The sequence below is a fragment of the Cetorhinus maximus genome, chromosome 15 (genome assembly GCF_964194155.1).
Source record: "Cetorhinus maximus chromosome 15, sCetMax3.hap1.1, whole genome shotgun sequence".
Taxonomy (NCBI): domain Eukaryota; kingdom Metazoa; phylum Chordata; class Chondrichthyes; order Lamniformes; family Cetorhinidae; genus Cetorhinus; species Cetorhinus maximus.
In genome coordinates, this window is record NC_135893.1 from 87,601,712 (window position 1) to 87,620,778 (window position 19,067).

Consider the following 19,067-nt stretch of genomic DNA (forward strand, 5'->3'; position numbering starts at 1 on the left):
AGTCACAGGCATCCTCAGTATGCTTGGCCTGGCTATTTTGTCATGTGCTCTAGGCCTTTGTGGCTCAGTGAGGTAGTATTCAGACCTCTGAGTTGGAAGGTTATGGGTTTGCGTCCCACTCCAGAGGCTTGAGCATGAAAATTTAGGTCGGTGCTTTAGTGCAGTGCTGAAGGTGTGCTGTGCTGTTGGAAGTGCCATCATTTGGACGAGAGGTTAAATTGAGGCCCCCATATGCCCTCTCAGGTGGACTGGAGATCCCAGTGCACCATTCAAAGAGGAACAGGTGAGTTCTCCCCAGTGTCTGGGCCAATATTTAGCTCATAAAAAACAGATGATCTGGTCATTATCACATTGCTGTTTGTGGGAGCTTGCTGTGCACAAGTTGGCAGCTGTGCTTTTCTTTTAAATAAACCAATTAAACTAAATTAGGGAAAACAAAGGGCAAAACAAGGTGCAGTGTCTTAAAGTGACACTGTGAACAGAAGGTCAAATGTTAATGGAAATTTATAAACATTAAACCAAAATGTGATTGAAGCAGTCTATAAAGCACCCCAGTCCCCACAGTGCCCACTGAGTACAGGGCAGCTGTGTTTCTTATATCACAACAATGACTAGATTTCAAAAGAATTTCATTGGCTGTAAAGTACTGATTGGGAAAGATGTGATAGAAATACAAGCCAGTGGGTAGGGCAGCAGCTCAGCAACCTGATTGCTCAGTTTATTGATCCAATTTTCTCTCAGTCCTCTTACAATGGCATGGACTTCCAGCCCCACACCGCACCCCCTTCCCCCAAAGTGGCTGCAATTAATTTAATTTTATTCATGCATGGGACGTGTGGGCATTGCTGGCAAGGCCAGCACTTGTTGCCCATCCCTAATTGCCCTTGAACCGAGTGGCCTGCTTGGCCATTTCAGAGGGCTGTTAGGAGTCAACCTATTTGCTGTGGGGCCCGGAGTCACATGTAGGCCAGGCCAGGCCTCCTTTCAACTACCAGGCCTCTTTTTAACTATCATTCAAAAGAATTAACTCGCATTTCTATAGCCCCTTCCACAACCTCAGGATGTTCCTAAGCACTCTACAGCCAATGAAACAGATGAGCCAGATGGGTTTTTACAACAATCAATGATGGTTTCATAGTCATCATGACAGACACTAGCTTTCAAATCCAGATTTATTAATTGAATTTAAATTCCACCAGCTGCTATGGTGGGAAACCCTGTTTTTGAAGTGTAGTCACTACTGTAATGCAGGAAATATGGCAGCGAATTTACACACGGCAAACTCCCACAAACAGCAATGTGATATTGACCAGAAAACCTGTTTTGTGGTGGTTAACTTTCAAATCCATCTAAGAGGGCACACGGGTCCTCAGTTTAATGTCTCATCTGAAAGATGGTACCTCCAATAGTGTAGTGTAGTGCTCTCTCGGTATTTGCTCTGACGGAGGTATCAGCCGAGATTTTGTCCTCAAGTCTCTGTATCTGAGTGAGTATTAGATCCCACCCTTGTCTCCTTGTAATAATAGCTATCACTCGAAGCCACAACCATCTGACTCAGAGGCAAGAGTGCTACCCACTGAGCCACCGATGACTTCAGTTCTGAGCTTTCCTATTGTTTCAGATTGCAGTAATAAAATCAAGCTTGTCAGGCCAAAGGTTGCCCAGCAGCCAGAGGGGAAGGACTGACACTGGGGTAAAAATCTGTGGGTCTTGAGCTTCAGTTCAGGGCCTCAAGATCACAGCTTCTAACAACTCAAACTTCATTTGAGAGAAACCCACGTAATTTGAGAGAAATGTCAACTTCGGTTGTGGATGCTTGGCCTATGTCACAGGCCTTATGTCCGAAGAGGCCAGAATTCAAATCCACATCAACGTTCGATTGTTCTCCTAGAAGCAGAGAAGGTTGACAGGAGGTTTAATAAAGGTGTTCAAAATTTTGAGGGGTTTTGACAGAGTAAATAAGGAGAAACGGTTGCACTGGCAGGAGGGTTGGTGATCAAAGAATACAGCTTTAAGATAATTGGCCAAAGAACAGGGGAGGAGATCAGGGGAATTCTGTTTACACAGCGAGTTGTTATGATTTGGAATGCACTGCCTGAAAGGGCGGTGGAAGCAAATTCAAACGTAGCTTTTGAAAATTTGCAGGGCCATGGGGTAAGAGCAGGGAAGTAGGACTCTTTCAAAGAGCTACACAGGCATAATGGACCAAATGGCCTCCTGCTGGGCTGGATCATTCTGTGCATTTTATGAGGAAAACTATTGGCAAGAGAAAGGGGCTGGTTTTGACTCCCAAAATTTTTTTTTGCCGAAATGTAGGATATAAAATGGCAGCCAGCCTGGTCAACCAGTGAGCAATGCTATTTGCAGAGTAGGTGGCTTGATCTGTGACAGAGTGAAAGTAGATAACTAATCCCAGAATAAAAGGCTTCTGGGTTACTGTAATTCTTCACTGAGTTCAGGCCGAGGACACACAAAACCCATCAAAACCGATACACCTCGACTGTTGGATCTGAGTCAAGAAGTAAGCAAGCATGAAGAGCGCAGCTCGTCACTGAGTGCAGCTAGATGCAGAGTGTGAGCGTGGGAGTTTGATGAGTGATGGGATTTTAAGGGTTAACCTCTTTCTAAAACCTAGGGACGGAATTTTACGCCTCGCGGGCCGGCGCGCGCCCGAACCAAACGGACGTGAAATAGCGCAGGACGATGTCAGGCGAGCGTCCTGACGTCACCCCCCGCACGCAAGCGATCTTCAGGTCGGCGGGCACGCGCGTCAGTCGGAAGCGCGCCTGCCCAGAATTAAGCAGGCAGTTAAGCCCATTAAGGATGCAACTGAAAGCGTATTTTTCACGGCCTGCCCACTTTCACAGTTGGTGGACAGGCCAATCGGCCAGGCGGCCTTTACAGTTTTGCTCAAATCTCGATCTGTCAGACCTGCTGAGTTTTACCAGCATTTTCTGTTTTTACTTCAGGTTTCCAGCATCTGCAGTATTTTGCTTCTAAAATAAAAAGAGACATCGGGGACTTTTTTTCGTGAGGCATGCTTTCAGATGCTTGATTGTGCTGTATTGGCATCATTTTGCAGCACCTGTGTTGATTTGTTTATTCCGGGGAGGTCTGCAGCTCTCAGGGGGGCAGCTGTCTGCCTTCAGGGAGCTCAGTGGAAGCGCTTGCCGGCACCCACGGTGACGTCGGCATCCGCTCTCTTCCCACCCCCACCCCCACCCCGGCAGTGCTGAGCCTTTATCAGCACGTGTTTCGCATTGGCCGACCGTTAATCGGCCGGCCAGCGTGAAATCGCGGTTGTGGGCCGATCGCAGTCAGGGGCCCCTTTCCCGTCCACTCCTAGGCCCGTGCGCCTGACGAGAGAAAAATTCAGACCCTCATCTAGTTTGCATTTAGCATTTAACTGCAATTTACTGTTGAAGTTTCTTTCGGTCAGCTACAGTTAGTTAACTAGGTGGCCAGTTTGAACTGGTTTCTCTAGCCAGTGGTGCTGACTCATCTCTATAGAATTTCAGCTCATATAAATACAGACGGTCTTGCTAAGTGCACGAAGTAAGCCAAGCATGAAGAGGGCAGCTCATCGCTGAGCGCAACTGGACATGGAGTGCTAGCTTGGGAATCTGATGAGTGAGGGAATTCGGTGCAGTGAGGGAGGTGATGCTGTTCTGACGTTTTACATATAAGGAATGGGCCGAGAAAGGGAGCCAGAGACCAGCAGGGGGATGCGAGAGTTGAAGCCTGGAAGCATTAATTAGTTGAGCTGATAGGTGCGTAATTAATGAGTTTTAAGTTTCTTTTTTCTGTCTAAACAGGGGGTAGTAGTTTACACTGGTACTGGGGAGATATAAATACTGCATTAAATATACAACTTAACTTGTTAAACCACTTGATATAACTATAGATAATCATTGAGTGCTATTTATAAACTTAATGAGTTAAATTAAACACAATAAAGATGGCAAGGCAGGTGATGTGCTACATTTGTAGCATGTGGGAGCTGGTGGACACCAGCCACTAGCATGATCCACAGTAACAACACCTGCGGTGAGTGTCTGCAGCTTGAGAAACCTCAGCTCAAGGTTGATGAGCAAGAGGCCGAGCTTTGGACACTGCTACGCAGCAGAGAGGGGGCAAGTTACCTGGACACTTTGTTCCAGAAGGCTCTTAGGCTAGGGTCGGCTGATTTGGTCCATGGTCAGGGAGGGGAGAGTGTGCCTGAGAGTGAGGCAGGATTGGGGACCCAGGAGGTAGATACAGAGGAGCCTCAGCCCTTGCATTTGTCCCAAAGGTTCGAGGTTCTTGCAGCTTGAATGGATGAGAAAAGGGGGATGCAGGGTGGATGAGTGAACTGATCATGGCATTATGATGCAGGGAACCATTCAAATGTGGGGAGTAAATAAGTTGTGGTTATAGGGGACAGCATAGTCAGGGTATATATACAATCCAAGAGTGTGAGTTCTGAAGACTGTGCTGCCTGCCTGATGCCAGGGTCCGGGACATATGCTTGGGGCTGAAGAGCAATTGCAGTGGCAGGGGGAGGATCCAGTTGTAATGGTCCACCAACATAGATAGTACTAGGAAAGAGGCTCTGCTAAGAGATTATGAGCATCTAGGGGCTAAATTATAAAGCAAAACCACAAAGGTTTTCTTCATAATCTTTGGGTGATGACCTAAGCCACAGTCAAATTGGCATAGGGTAAATAAGATTGGAGAGTTGAATGTGTATCTCAAAGATTGGTGTGGGAGAAATGGGTTTCGATTTATGGGGCACTGGCACCAGTGCTGGAGAAAGTGGGAGCTGTACCATTGGATTGGTCTTTACCTGAACTGTGCTGGGACCAGTGTCCTGTCGAGTCATATAGAGCAGTGAAAAGGGGCTTTAAACTAAATAGTGTGGGGATGGGATCACTGAGGGGAGATGTGGTAAATTAAAGAGAATCGCCATGGCAATATAGTGAGATAGCAATAGGGGTATTGATAACCAGAGTGTGGCAGGAACGGAGATGGTGTAAGATTACACCAGCAGATAAAGCCAGAGTTTGCAAGAATGGTAAGAAGACAAAATGAAAGGCTCTATATCTGAATGTATGCAGAATTTGTAACAAAATGGATAAATTAGCACAAATAGAAATAAATATGTACGACTTGATAGCCATTTCTGAGACATGGTTGCAAGGTGACCAAGGCTAGGACCTAAATATTCAAGGGTATTCAACATTTTGGAAGGACAGGAAGCTAGAAAAAAGTGGTGGGGTAGCTCTGTCAATTAAGGATGATATTAGTACAGTAGTGAGAGATGATCTTAGTTCAGAAGAAAAAGATATAGAATCAGTTTGGGTAGAGATAAGAAATAGCAAATCACTTGCATGAGTAATTTATAAGCCCCCTAACTATAGTTACTCTTTAGGACAGAGTATACAGGAAGAAATAATATGGGGCCTTTAAGAAAGGTAGTGTAATAATCATGAGTGATTTTAGTCTTCGTATAGATTGGACAAATCAGATCGGCAAAGGTAGCCTGGAAGATGAGTTCATAGAGTGTATTTGGGGCAGTTTTTTTTAGAGCTGTATGTTCTTGTGTCAACCAGGGAGCAGGCTATTTTAAATCTGGTAATGTTTGACTAATTTATTAGAGTTTTTTGAGGAAGTAACAAGCAAGGTGGATAAAGGGGAACCTGTAGATGTGGTGCACTTGGATTTCCAAAAGGCATTTGATAAGGTGCCACATCAAAGGTTACTTCACAAAATAAGAGCTCATGGTTAGGGGGTAACATTTAGCATGGATAGAGGATTGGCTAATTAACAGGAGGCAGAGGATAGGAATAAATGGGTCATTTTCGGGTTGGCATGCTGTAACTAGCGTCACAGGGATCAGTGCTACTGGGGCTTCAACTATTTATGATCCACATCAATGACTTGGATAAAGCGACCAAATGTATGGTAGCTAAATTTGCTGATGACACAAAGATAGTGGTAAATTAAGTTATCAAGTGGACCAAAGAGTCTACAAAGGAATTTAGATAGGTTAAGTGAGTGGGCAAAAATTTGGCAGATGGAATATAATGTGGGAAAATGTGAACCAGTTCAGGAACAATAGAAAAGCAGCATGTTATTTAAATGGAGAGAGACTGTAGAACTCTTTGGTACAGAGGGATCTGGGTGTCCTGGTACATGAATCACAAAAAGTTAGCTTCTTCACAACACTGAATGCACAGGGGTAGCAGCAGTGTGTACAATCTACCAGATGCACTGCAAGGACCCGCCAAGGCTCCTTAGACTGCGCTTTCCAAACCCACGACCACTACCGCCTAAAAGGACAAAGGCAGCAGATAGATGGGAACACCACCACCTGGAGGTTCCTCTCCAAGTCACTCACCATCCTTACTTGGAAATATATTGCCGTTCCTTCACTGTCGCTGGGTCAAAATCCTGAAACCCCCTTCCTAACAGCGCTGTGGGTGTACCTACATGTACCCACATGGACTGCAGCGGTTCAAGAAGGCAGCTCACCACCATCTTCTCAAGGGCAACTAGGGATGGGCAATAAATGCTGGCCTAGCCAGCGAAGCCCACATCCCGTGAATGAATAAAAACAAAGATACAGCAAGTGATTAGGAAGGCAAATGGAATGTTGGCATTTATTGCAAGGGGAGTTGAATATAAAAGTAGGGAAGTGTTGCTACAGCTGTACAGGGCCTTAGTGTGACTGCATCTGGAGTACTGTGTACAATTTTGGTCTCCTTACTTTAAAAAAAGATATAATTTTATTAGAAGCAGTTAAGAGAAGGTTCCCCCAGTTGATTCCTGGGATAAAGAAGTAAAGTTGGGTCTCTACCCATTAGAGTTTAGAAGAATGAGAGGTGAATCCTGAGGGGACTTGACAGGGTTGATGCTGAGAGGATGTTTCCCCTTGATGGGGAGTGTAGAAGCAGAGGACGCAGTTTAAAAATTAGGGGTCTCCCATTTAAGACTGCGATGAGGAGAAATGTTTTCTTTTAGAGGGTCCTTTGTCTGTGGAATTATTTTCCCCAGAGAGCAGTGGAAGCTGGGTCACTGAATATATTCAAGGCTGAATTAGACAGGTTTTTGATTGACAGGGGAGTCAAGGGCTATTTGTGGGGCGTGGAGTTGAGACCACATTCAGATCAGCCGTAATCTTATCGAATGGGGGAGCAGGCTCAAGGGGCCAAATGGCCTACTCCTGCTCCTAATTCTTGTGCTCATATTCTTATCTCCTGTTTGGCTAGCAGGAAGTCACAAATCAAGGAGGAGTCTCTACAATGTAATTTAAAAACAGAAGACTTGACAGGTTGGAGAGAGGGTACGTAGAGTGGTTTGGGGTGTGATTGCAGAGTGTTGGAGAGAGATCGGGGACAGAGATGGCATGGGAGTTGGATGATCATGGCGGCGGTGGGGGGTGGAGGGTGCGTCTGATTGGAGGTGGGGTGGGCAGGGAATCAGGTAACCTTGGAGAGAGGAGGAGGGAAGCACCCTGCTCCTCCTGGCCTGCAAGCAGAGCTGCAGACAGCTACCTCTTCTGTGCAGTGGTCCTCACCCCCTCTTAGCTGCTGGGTCTCCCAAGGCTGATCAGCATTAAACCTCAGAAGAGGGATAAAATCGGAGGCACACAGACTCACTAAAATATTTAAATGAGGAAGCTGCCTCATGGGAATGGATTCATCTTCCACCCTCATCCTGCCTCCATTAAAAACAGAGCGGGTGGGTTCGAGGTGGGTTGGATTCAGATGTCAGATTTTTTGACATTTTAACACCCACCCAAACTCATTCATTTTTGAGAGTTAAATTTGCCCACCATGTTTCAGCCGGGTGACTTTTCACCAGCTGTTCAATGTAAATTCAGCAGGCATTCCAATCGTACGCTCTTCTTAAGTCCTCCGCCAGCATTTCAACCCCAGCATCAGCTGGTCACCACAACTAAAATCACCTTACGTCACTGAAATGGAGGCTACCAGTTTGGGGAACTGGATTAAAGGCTGTTGGAACCAAGTGGAAGGGGGTTGTTCCGAATTTGGTCATTCGGAAGGACAGAGCCCAAAGCTTTCACAGCCAGTAAATTGTTACTTACTCACATGGTTGACTGCAGATAAATTTGAGCCAGAACAGGTTTAAGATAAGCTGATGGTCTCTGAGTCACAGGGCAGAATTTTGCCCTTGGTGTGCAAGATGGGTGGTAACGGTCGGGAAGCTGGCACAGAGCTGCCTCAGAGAGATGGCGAGATATTCAAAAAAAATAATAAAGGGCAGAAAAATGTAATGTAACATGTTCCCTCATGTGACTCTGTGACACGTTTTTAATTAAAAAATTAAGCTTTTGTTCTATTTCTTTTTGCTCCTGGAAACCTCACCCCGGCTGGGGATGAGGTTTCCAAAAGAATGCAAAGGCCGCTTGGCCTTTTCACCTGCCCGCCAACCGTTAGGTCGAACGGGCAGTGAAAAATTAACAACAATTGATAGCTCGATGGGCTTAAAAGGCCTTTTAATTGTCGGCGGATGGGCTGCCGGCTCCGGCGACTGCGCCTTGACATCGGCGCGCTCGGCCGACATCACCGCGCGTCATTTCACACTCGGTCAGGTCTGGTGTGCACCCGCCCGCTGAGCTAAATACTCTGGCCCCAGTTACAGATATGTTTATTTAATGTTTAAGCTTGCAGTTGGAAAATGCAGCTTTTAATAGCTTCTCGTTTTCATCAAACAACTTCCTAGTACAAGTCAACTGGTCTCTTTTGGGATTGATTAGTGAGTCCCACAATACAGTCTGCGAGGCACTGGCCTATTTGGGCTATGTGGACTGACACAGGTGCAGTACTGAGGGAGTGCTGTACTGTGAGAGGTGCCATCTTGCAGATGAGATGTTAAACCGAGTCTGCCTTTTCAGGTGGACGTAAAAGATCCCGTGGTGCTATTTCGAAGAAGAGTGGGGGAAAGTATCTCCCCAGTGTCCAGGTCAGCATTTATCCCTCAGCCAACAGCTTGAACTTTGTGTGGGCTTGAACCCCTGCACTCTTTAGATTGACAGTGGAGAGGCTTGAGCTAAATCTGTGCAGCAGAGCTTTAAATAAAGCAAGGAGCACAGCCGAACATGTTGGAAATTCAGTGACGTAGACAGAGACAGCACTTTGTGTTCTGCTCGGTTGGGAAATAACTCTGGTTGGACATTGTAACCACAAGTATGACTGGAGCCTGTTTCCACCATCACAGCACAGAACAGACTCTTCCAATATTATCAGCTGCCAGCTGGAAAAACAGCTCAACTTTAATTATTCAGGCGGGTCATTCTTTTTAAAATGAAAGCCTGCCACAAATGACGAACCAACTATTTAATCCCCAGACTCATCCTTACCCTTTCATTTTATTTCATGTTTAACAAACCTCTGATTTACTTGCGCTATGTAAAAGCTAAGATTTATAGGAGAATAAATCATACTGCGTATTTGATGTTTACAGAATTGCACTGTTATGTTCATCAGAATGTTTGATTTTATTTATTAATATATTAACGTTAGGTTGTAAACTTTTCTTTGGTGGGCTTTTGTCCAGCTGCCTGCAGCTCGGAAGCTGCCTATGAGTTCAGTGAGTTCTTACAGTCCGGTTATTTTTCCTGAATTTCAGGCCTGTTCATTCATGTGAAGGAGGCGATGTCACAGGAAATGATGCTGTAGCATGTGTCAATTTCACAGCCCCATTCATCAGGGTGCACTCAGCAACGTAGAGCAAGCTGCACACAGGCAAAATTCACATACACACACACACACACACCCCCCGTAACAACAAAATACATCACACAGACACACACAACCCCCACCCCTCCGCCTCCCCCGACCGTAATTACAAGCTACATCTCTCACACACACCATAACTACAAGATGCATCTCACACACACACACAGACCCTGTAATTACAAGGTACATCACACAAAGACATACACACAGAGTCACAATAAGATTCACATGTACATACACACAGACATATAGGCCAGAATTTTTCAGGCCTCCCCCATGGCAGGTTCCCCTGTAGTGGGGCCGACGAGCCATTGAAATCTCTATTCACATCAATGGGACTGGAAAATTCCAGCTGTAGACACTGTAACTACATACAGGGAAAATTCATCCACACATATGCAAACACACACATAGGCACCATAACTACACAGAATTGTTACAGTGCAGAAGGAGGCCATTCGGCCCATCGTGCCTGCACCGGCTCTCCCAGTGAGCAATTCACTTAGTTCCACTCTCCCCATAACCCTGCATTCTTCCTTTTCAGATAACAGTCTAATTCCCTTTGTAATGCTTCGATTGAACCTGCCTCCACGACACTCTCAGGCAGTGCATTTCAGACCTTAACCACTTGCTGAGAGAAAGCTTTTCCTCGTGTCACCTTTGCTTCTTTTGCCAATTATTTTAAATTCGTGTCCCCTTATTCTCAATCCTTTCATGAGTGGGAACAGTTTTTCCTTATCCACTCTGTCCAGACACCTCCTGATTTTGAATACCCCTATCAAATCTCCCTCCTACCTTCTTTTCTCAAAGGAAGAGTCCTAACTTCTCCAATCTGTCTTCATACTGAAGTTCCTCATCCTGGAACCATTCTCGTGAATCCTTTCTGCACTCTCTCCAATGTCTTCACATCCTTTACACGGGGAGGAGTTTAATGGGGACGCATTCTTTGCCATTCACCCCCCTCCCCCGCTGGTTGAAAAGTCAGTCGGCACCATGCCAACCGTAAATCTGGCTGACCCACAGTGATAATAGGCTGGGGCGGCCTTAATGGGGGAAGAGTGGGACTTCTGCCCCTCAAGGGCAGGAAGTTCCATCCTCAAGAGTGGCTGGCCAATCTGACTGGCCGGCAGCTCTGCAGTCCCAGCAGCACCAGAAGCAAGTAGTGGTTGTTGCTGGGACTGCAAGCAGCTCCCAGGTAGGAAAGCCATGGATAGAAACATAGAAACTAGGAGCAGGAGTAGGCCATTCGGCCCTTCGAGCCTGCTGCGCCATTCATTATGATCATGGCTGATCATCCAAGTCAATAGCCTGCTCCCTTTTTCTCCCCATATCCTTTGATCCCTTTTGCCCCAAAAGCTATATCTAACTCCTTCTTGAAAACATACAATGTTTTGGCCTCAACTACTTTCTGTGGTGGCAAATTCCATAGGCTCACCACTCTCTGGGTGAAGAAATTTCTCCTCATCTCGGTCCTAAATGGTCTACCCCGTATCCTCAGACTATGACCCCTGGTTCTGGACTCCCCCACCATCGGGAACATCCTTCCTGCATCTACCTTGTCTAGTCCTGTTAGAATTTTATAGGTTTCTATGAGACCCCCCTCATTCTTATGAGCTCCAGCAAATATAATCCTAACCTGCTCAATCTCCCCTCACATGTCAGTCCTGCCATCCCAGGAATCAGTCTGGTAAACCTTCACTGCACTCCCTCTATAGCAAGAACATCCTTCCTCAGATAAGATCAAAACTGCACCCAATATTCCAGGTGTGGTCTCACTAAGGCCCTGTATAATTGCAGCAGGACATCCCTGCTCCTATACTTGAATCCTCTCGCTATGAAGGCCACATACCATTTGCCTTCTTTACCGCCTTCTGCACCTGCATGCTTACCTTCAGCGACTGGTGTACGAGGACACCCAGGTCTCGTTGCACATTCCCTTCTCTCAATTTATAGCCATTCAGATAATAATCTGCCTTCCTGTTTTTGCTACCAAAGTGGATAACCTCACATTTATCCACATTATACTGCATCTGCCATGCATTTGCCCACTCACTCAGCTTGTCCAAATCACACTGAAGCATCTCTCCATCCTCCTCACAGCTCACCCTCCCACCCAGCTTTGCATCATCTGCAAATTTGGAGATATTACATTTAGTTCCCTCATCTAAATCATTAATATATATTGTGAAAGATACAGGATTTTGAATAAATCTGGGCATTTTGGTCAGGGAGGGATCGGAGACCCCAGCGAAGTTGGTGGGGGCAGGGGGTGGGGAGGGAGAGGGGGAGGGTTTTAGAGGCCATTATGCAGACACAAAGTTGGGGGGTTACTATCTTGGGGTGTGGGGGGGAGGAGCTACCCTGATGGACACAGGGGACCCCCCCAACCCGCAAAGCAGATACCCCGTCCAATTTCCTTGCTGCTTTTACCCGTGCACAGCTAGGGGCTGGCCACCTTCTTTCTGTCTTTCCCAGCTGCACGTGGAATGAGGTCCTCCTGTGCCCATTAATGTGCTACTTAATGGCCTCAATAGGCCTAAGGGCAGGGGAACTGGCTGACACCTTACCCTCCCTCCGTAATATGGGGGACAGGTCAGGAGTGGGCAGGAGGACAGTTGGCTAGCCACACACTTTGTTATATGTATTTCCTCACCTTCAAATACACCAGCAGGCGGGGTGGGGGGGTGATGAGGGGGTGTAAAATTCACCCCACAGTAACTGCAAACAGGCGAGATTCACTCACTCACACACACACGCACACAGTAACTGAGCACAGGACCCCCTAGAGTACAGAGCTACACCAGCCTATTATCAAAGAACCAGGCAGCAAACCTTCTCAAAACAAAAACAGAATTACCTGGAAAAACTCAGCAAGTCTGGCAGCATCGGCGGAGAAGAAATCAGTCAACGTTTCGAGCCTCCATGGCCCTTCGGCAGAACTGCCTTCTCCACTGGGGCCACTATGCTCTGCCTCAACACCACCACCTTGTGGGAAGTGGCATCTTCAAACTTCTCTCTCTCTCTCTCTCTCTCTCTCCTGATGGCAGACTGCAGTTGAGAAACCAAGTCGAATTACAGTGACCCCAATTCCAACTTGGTTGAGATCAGCTCAGTCAGCAAAGTCCCTCCTTGGCTCAGTGTCACATTGTAAAACACTTCGACAGACAAATCCAAAATTGCAGCTTTCTAAAGTTGCAGGTTGCTTCAGCCACAACCTCAGGACATCCCAAAACCAATGATGGATGTTCGAAACATCGCACCATAGGAAGCCCTGCAATCAGTTTTCACACAGCAAGTTTCCACAAACGGCAATGAGATAAAATACCTGATTTTTATCGATGTTGGTTGAGGGATAAACATTGGCCAGAATCCCAGGGCAATCTGCCCTGCTCTTCTTCAAAATGCCATTGTGAGATCTTTCACATTCACCAGAGAGGACAGAGAGCACCTTGGTTTAATGTCTTATCTGAAAGATAGCACCTCCAACAGTGCAGCACTCCCCCATTACTGGCATCAGGAGCGTCTGACTCAGAGACAGAGCACTTACCACTGAGCCACAGCTGACACAACTCAATTGTCTACAGTAAATCTTCAAACATGGTAAATCTTCCCACAGTGGGACAATGGCTTGGAAACTATTGTGTAGTGCTGGGGAAAAATAATTAACATGAAGTTGTGACCATCATTTCCCACTGACCACATCTTAAAAGACAACACGTTTAAGTTTCCCAATTAATGTCCAGCATCAGAAATAAGTGAAACTCATGAATCCTATCCAAATGTAACCAAAAGGTATTTCAGAATCCTGTAGTAGCTACAAAAAAGACTTATTGTGACTCCCTCTCCCTTTTCCTTAGGGCAGAATTTTGCTCTTGGCGAGGGTGGTCAGCGGGGGTGGGGCGGTCAGGAAGCCGACCACTGCCCGCGATCGGCACCGGACCATCATTTCACGCTGGCGAGCCAGTTAAGGCCCACCCAGTGTGAAACACGAGTGGCAGCGCCAAGCGCTGCCTGTGCAGGGGTCGGAGGAAGGCGAGCAGGCCAAGCGCGAACTTGGATCATGCGCGCGAGTGAACGCTGCCCCTGAGGCACAGACGCTGCCTCAGGGAGATGAAGAGATATAAAAATATAAAGAAATTAAAAATATAATAAAACATGTCCCCCCATATGTGACTCTGTCACATGAGCAGGGATATGTTATTAATGAAAAATTAAAGTTTTTATTTTATTTTTATTTGCTTTTGGAAACCTCATCCCGCCCGTGGATGAGGTTTCCAAAAAAATGCAAAGACCGCTGGGTCTTTTCGCTTGCCCGCCAACCGTAAGGCAAAAATTTACATTAATTGATTACTTAATGGCCTTAACAGGCCTTTTAATTATCTATCGCGTGACTGCGTGTTGAGGTTGGCCCGCTTGGACGGCGTCAACGTGTGTAATTTCACACTCAAGCGGGTTGGGCGCACGCCCACCGAGCGAAAATTTCTGCCCTTAGAGTTGCCAACTCTGGTTGGACGTATTCCTGGAGCTGACATCACATGACTTCCCACTTCCAACTGCCCCACCCCTACACTCCTACCATTGGTTGCCCGAAATGTCAATCCTCATGGTGCCCTGTCTTCCCCATGGCCAATGATCAGAATCTTCATTATCCAATTGGTGATTCTCGATGACCAGTCAACCAGTTAATCCCACCCTCATCCACATCCAATGATTCATAATTAATAAACAAAAGTGTTCAAAATTTCCTTTTAGAAATTATCACAAATTTTTAATGTCCCTGATGATTTTATAAATATGAATAATGGGCCACTATTTGAAGATGAGCAGGATGGATTCCCCCCTCCAGTGTCCAATATTTATCCCAAATTAGCATAACAGAAACAGATTATCTGGTCATTATCACAGAAACTAGGAGCAGGAGTAGGCCATTCGGCCCTTCAAGCCTGCTCCGCCATTCAATATGATTATGGCTGATCCTCTATTGTAATGCTGTACTTCCGCTCTCTCCCCATACCCCTTTACTCCTTTAGTGTCTAGAAATCTATCTACTTTCTTCTTAACTATATTCAGTGACTTGGCTACCACAGCGTTCTGTGGTAGAGAATTCCATAAGTTCACCACCCTCTGCGTGAAGAAATTTCTCCTCATCTCAGTCCTAAATGGCCTACTCCATGCCCTGAGACTGTGACTCCTTGTTCTAGCCTCCCCCAGCCAGAAGAAATGTCATCTCTGCATCCAGTCTGTCCATCCCTGTCAGAATTTTATACATTTCAATGAGGTCCCCTCTCATTCTTCTAAACCCCAGTGAATACAGGCCCAGTCGACCCAATCTCTCCTCATGTGACAATCCTGCCAACCCAGGAATCAGTCTGGTGAACCTTCGCTGCACTCCCTCTATGGCAAGTATATCCTTCCTTGGGTAAGGAGACCAAAATTCACACAACACTCCAGTGTGGTCTCACCAAGGCCCTCTAAAGCTGTAGTAAGACATCCTTGCTGCTGTACTCAAGTCCTCTCACAATGAAAGTCAACATACCATTTGCCTTCTTAACTGCTTGCTGCACCTGCTTGCTTGCTTTCAGTGATTGGTGTACAAGGACACCCAGGTCCCTTTGTACATCAACATTTCCCAATCTATCACCATTTAAATAATACCCTGCCATTCTGTTTTTCCTACTGAAGTGCATAACTTTACACACACCACCTTATACTACATCTGCCGTCGCTGTTTGTGGGGGCTTGCTATAATCAAATTGGCTGCTGCATTTCTTACATTACAAGACCTCAAAAACATTCAAAATTGGCTGTAAAGCACTTTGGGATATCCTGTAGGTTGTGAAAGGCATTATATAAATGCAAATTCTTCCTTCCTTTCTCATCCATGCAGTTACAGAATGGGAATTGGCCTCTACTATCCCATCGGGCACATCTTTGGGGTCTACAAAGGGATAAGGAAGCCTGGCCTGGTTATGGGATGCCGGCAAAGGCTGTATCTCTGAGCTCACCCCCATTCCTGCACACTGTCTCTGAGACCACTTCACTCACACAGGCAATCAGACCCCTGCCCTGTTAATAGTGTTTAGCCTGGGCTGTCAACTTAAGCACTCCTCCTCTGTAAGGGGAAGCTTCACACCACATGATGTCTGAAGGCTTTCACAGTCGGTGCTTGTCGAAATCTAGCAAGGAGACTCATGTGTTTTGTTCGTTAAGAAATTATATATTTGGATTCTGCAGGAAAAGGCTCAATTCAATTAATCTGACAGAAACCTATGATTTTCTCACCGACATTTCTTGGGTCACATTCATTAAATTAAGATTGGAGTAAACCCAGAATTAAAGGAGCAATTATTTCAGCCATGATGATTTGCAATTACTGATGCTCCTGTTGTGAATTTGACATTTGGCCCACTATTACAGTACAGGAGGGAACTTGGCTGGTTTGAATACTGATGGCAAGGATATGAATATTCAGAATAATATTCAATGATGATGGATCTCATTTTCTCAGCTGGGAGAAGGATTTTCTCCTCCTCTCTGTAATTTGAGACTGTGCGACTCTGCCTCGCAGCGCAGGCCTGTTCTCATTCTCCGGCTTCCCATCCTATGCTGAGAGACCTCATTTCCAAACATGTGAGACAGTCGCTATCAATTTCCAGAACGAGAAAACACTAAAAACTGGGAAATCAGAATACTGGTCTTGTATACCTTAAAATGGAACACCAGTAAAAAATGGGAAATAAAATCACTGGGCAGAACTGTTTTTCCTTCTGGGTTACTGGGGTGGCCAGGCTGCTCAACAGCCCTATGGCCTCCTGTGTTCTATCCCCAGCCCGCTGGTCTGGTGCCAACTGTGGCTCAGTTTTAAAGTCTGAGTTGACCTGGGAGCACACCCCACTGCAGCGACTTGAGCACCAAACCTCAGCCAACACTCCAGCGCAGTACTGAGGGAGTGCTGCATTGTTGGCAGTGCCATTCTTTCAGAATAGACGTTCAACAGAAGCCACGCCCTCCCTCTCAGGTGGATGTAAACAATCCCATTGCCACCATTTTGAAGAAGAGTGGAGGAGTTCTACTCAATTATCCTGGTCCATATTTACCCACAATCAACATAAAAAAACAGATTATCTAGCAATTGTCACATTGCCGTTTTGGGAGCTTGCTGTGTGAAAAAAGTCTGCTTTGTTTCCTACCTTATAATAGTGTCTACTCTTCATAATGTAATTCACTGGGTGTAAAGTGCTTCGGGACATCCTGAGGTCATGAAAGGCACTATGGAAATGCAAGTTCTTTTTTCCTTTGTGAGTTGTAACAGTTAAATTCTGTTTGGTTTGCTTCCCTGACACATGAAAGCTGCCAACATTAACAAGCTCAACTCTTCCTTATTCCTGTAGAGGACAAATCGATTGGCTCTGGACCATCACTCCCAGTGCGGTACTTAGGGAGTGCTGCACTGCCAGAGGCACCAACTTTCTGATGAAGTGTTAAAACGACACTCCATCTGCCCTCTCAGGTGGTTGTAAAAGACCCCACAGCACTATTCAAAGAAGAGCAGGGGAGTTCTCCCTCGTGTCGTGGTCAATATTTATCCCTCAGTAAACGTCACCTAAACAGACGATCTGGCCATTATCACTTTGGTGTCTATGGGGGCTTGCTGTACATAAATTGTATAATTGTAAATTGTATAAACAAATGCTACATTACAAAGTTTACTCCATTTCAATCATACTCCATTGGCTGTAAAATTCTTTGGGACAACCTGAGACCATGAAAGGCACCATTGAAGTGCAAGTCTTTCTGATTGACCATTCCTGAAGCCATGTTCTATTGGATATGGCACAGCTTCTTGATGCTAATTGCATTTGTTTTTGATGTTTGTAGCTGCTTCAGAATTTAAAATTCTCACACCAAGGATCAATTCAATACTGAGAACCCTGGTAGAACCCGACCATCAGATTTCCCACTGACACTGTAAGGCCAGGGAGCCAGTACCTGCCAAAGCCAATCAGTCCCTCCGGACCACTCCCCAGTGACGCCCTTCTCTGTCCCGTTATATTAAGTGCAGTGGCCAATGCGCCAGGGGCCTGGTCCTCCACACACCCTCCATTGGCAGGAGGATCAGTAGCCAGTGGAGACACAGATTTAACATAATGGGCAAAGGAACCAGAGGAGGTATTCCTTTCACAGCTAGTTGTTGTGATCTGGTGTGCTGTCTGAAAGTGGTGGTGCAAGCAGATTCAACAGGTACTTTCAAAAAGCAATTGGATAAATAGATAAAGGGGGGAAATTTCCACTTGGAAAGAGAAGGGAAGTGGGATTAATCAGATAGCTCTCTCAAAGAATCAGCAAGGGTACAAATGGGCTGAATGGCTTCCATCTGTGCCACATCATTCTAGGAATGATCCTCATTGCTGCCTCTGTGCTGGAGCTGTGAGATCTCCAGAATGGGATCTTCTGTCTACGCTATCCAGAGGGAATGATCCCGGCCGCTAGCTGTGGAAAGAGCCCGGTGTGGTTGGGGCCTAAACTGTGGAATGATGGGAGCAAGTGGGGAGCGGCAACTGTTAGCAAAGCGGGGGCACTGAAAGGGAAAGTGATTGTGAGAGAAATGGGGAAAGCATTGTTAATGAAGGAGGAGGTAAATGAATAATAGTACAAGGAAGGAGGGTTGTAAGGGCAGAGAATGTGCACTCTGCTTTGAGAATAGGGTGTTCCCTCAAACTATTAAGAGATGGGACTGCAGTGAGGGTGATGGGCAGGGGTTTAGCTACAATGAGCTTGGTTGGATAATGGGTAATTTTATCTAGGGTACAATGTCACAGTGGTTATGTTACTGGTGCAGTGATGCAAAAGACTGGACTAATAATCCAAAGACATGAGTTCAAATCCCACCTTGGGAATTTAAATCCAATCATTAAATACATCTGGAAATTATTGATGGTGACTGTGAAACTACCAGATTGTAGTAAAAGCCCATCCGGTTCACTAATGTCCTTTAGGGAAGGAAATCTGCCATCCTTACCTGGTCTGGCCTACAGGTGACTCCAGACCCACAGCAATGTTGACTCTTAACTGTGAAATGGCATTTTGAACCGTTTGATCGTATTCAAGAAGATGGCTCACCACCACCTTCCAGAGAGAAATTAGGTATTAAATGTTGGCCTTGCCAGTCATGTCCATCCTGTGAATGAAAACAACCTTAAACCTCGTGTTCTTTTCCAGGCAAACCAGAGAGCAGGAGACACCTCCAGATTTCTTCTATTTCTCTGATTACGAGCGACACAACTCAGAGATTGCTGCTTTCCACCTAGACAGGTAAGATCGCTG

At 45.9% G+C, this 19,067-nt stretch overlaps 1 protein-coding gene across 2 annotated transcripts in view; it reads left to right on the top strand.

The window, feature by feature from the left end:
* The window catches only part of LOC144690952 (extracellular serine/threonine protein kinase FAM20C-like), a 99,185-nt gene that overhangs the window by 62,834 nt on the left and 17,284 nt on the right, over positions 1 to 19,067 (top strand). For both annotated transcript variants that reach the window (XM_078558881.1, XM_078558882.1), the window contains exon 4: positions 18,963 to 19,055. In XM_078558881.1, the coding sequence (XP_078415007.1) occupies positions 18,963 to 19,055 (93 nt within the window). The remainder of the gene's footprint in view (positions 1 to 18,962; positions 19,056 to 19,067) is intronic.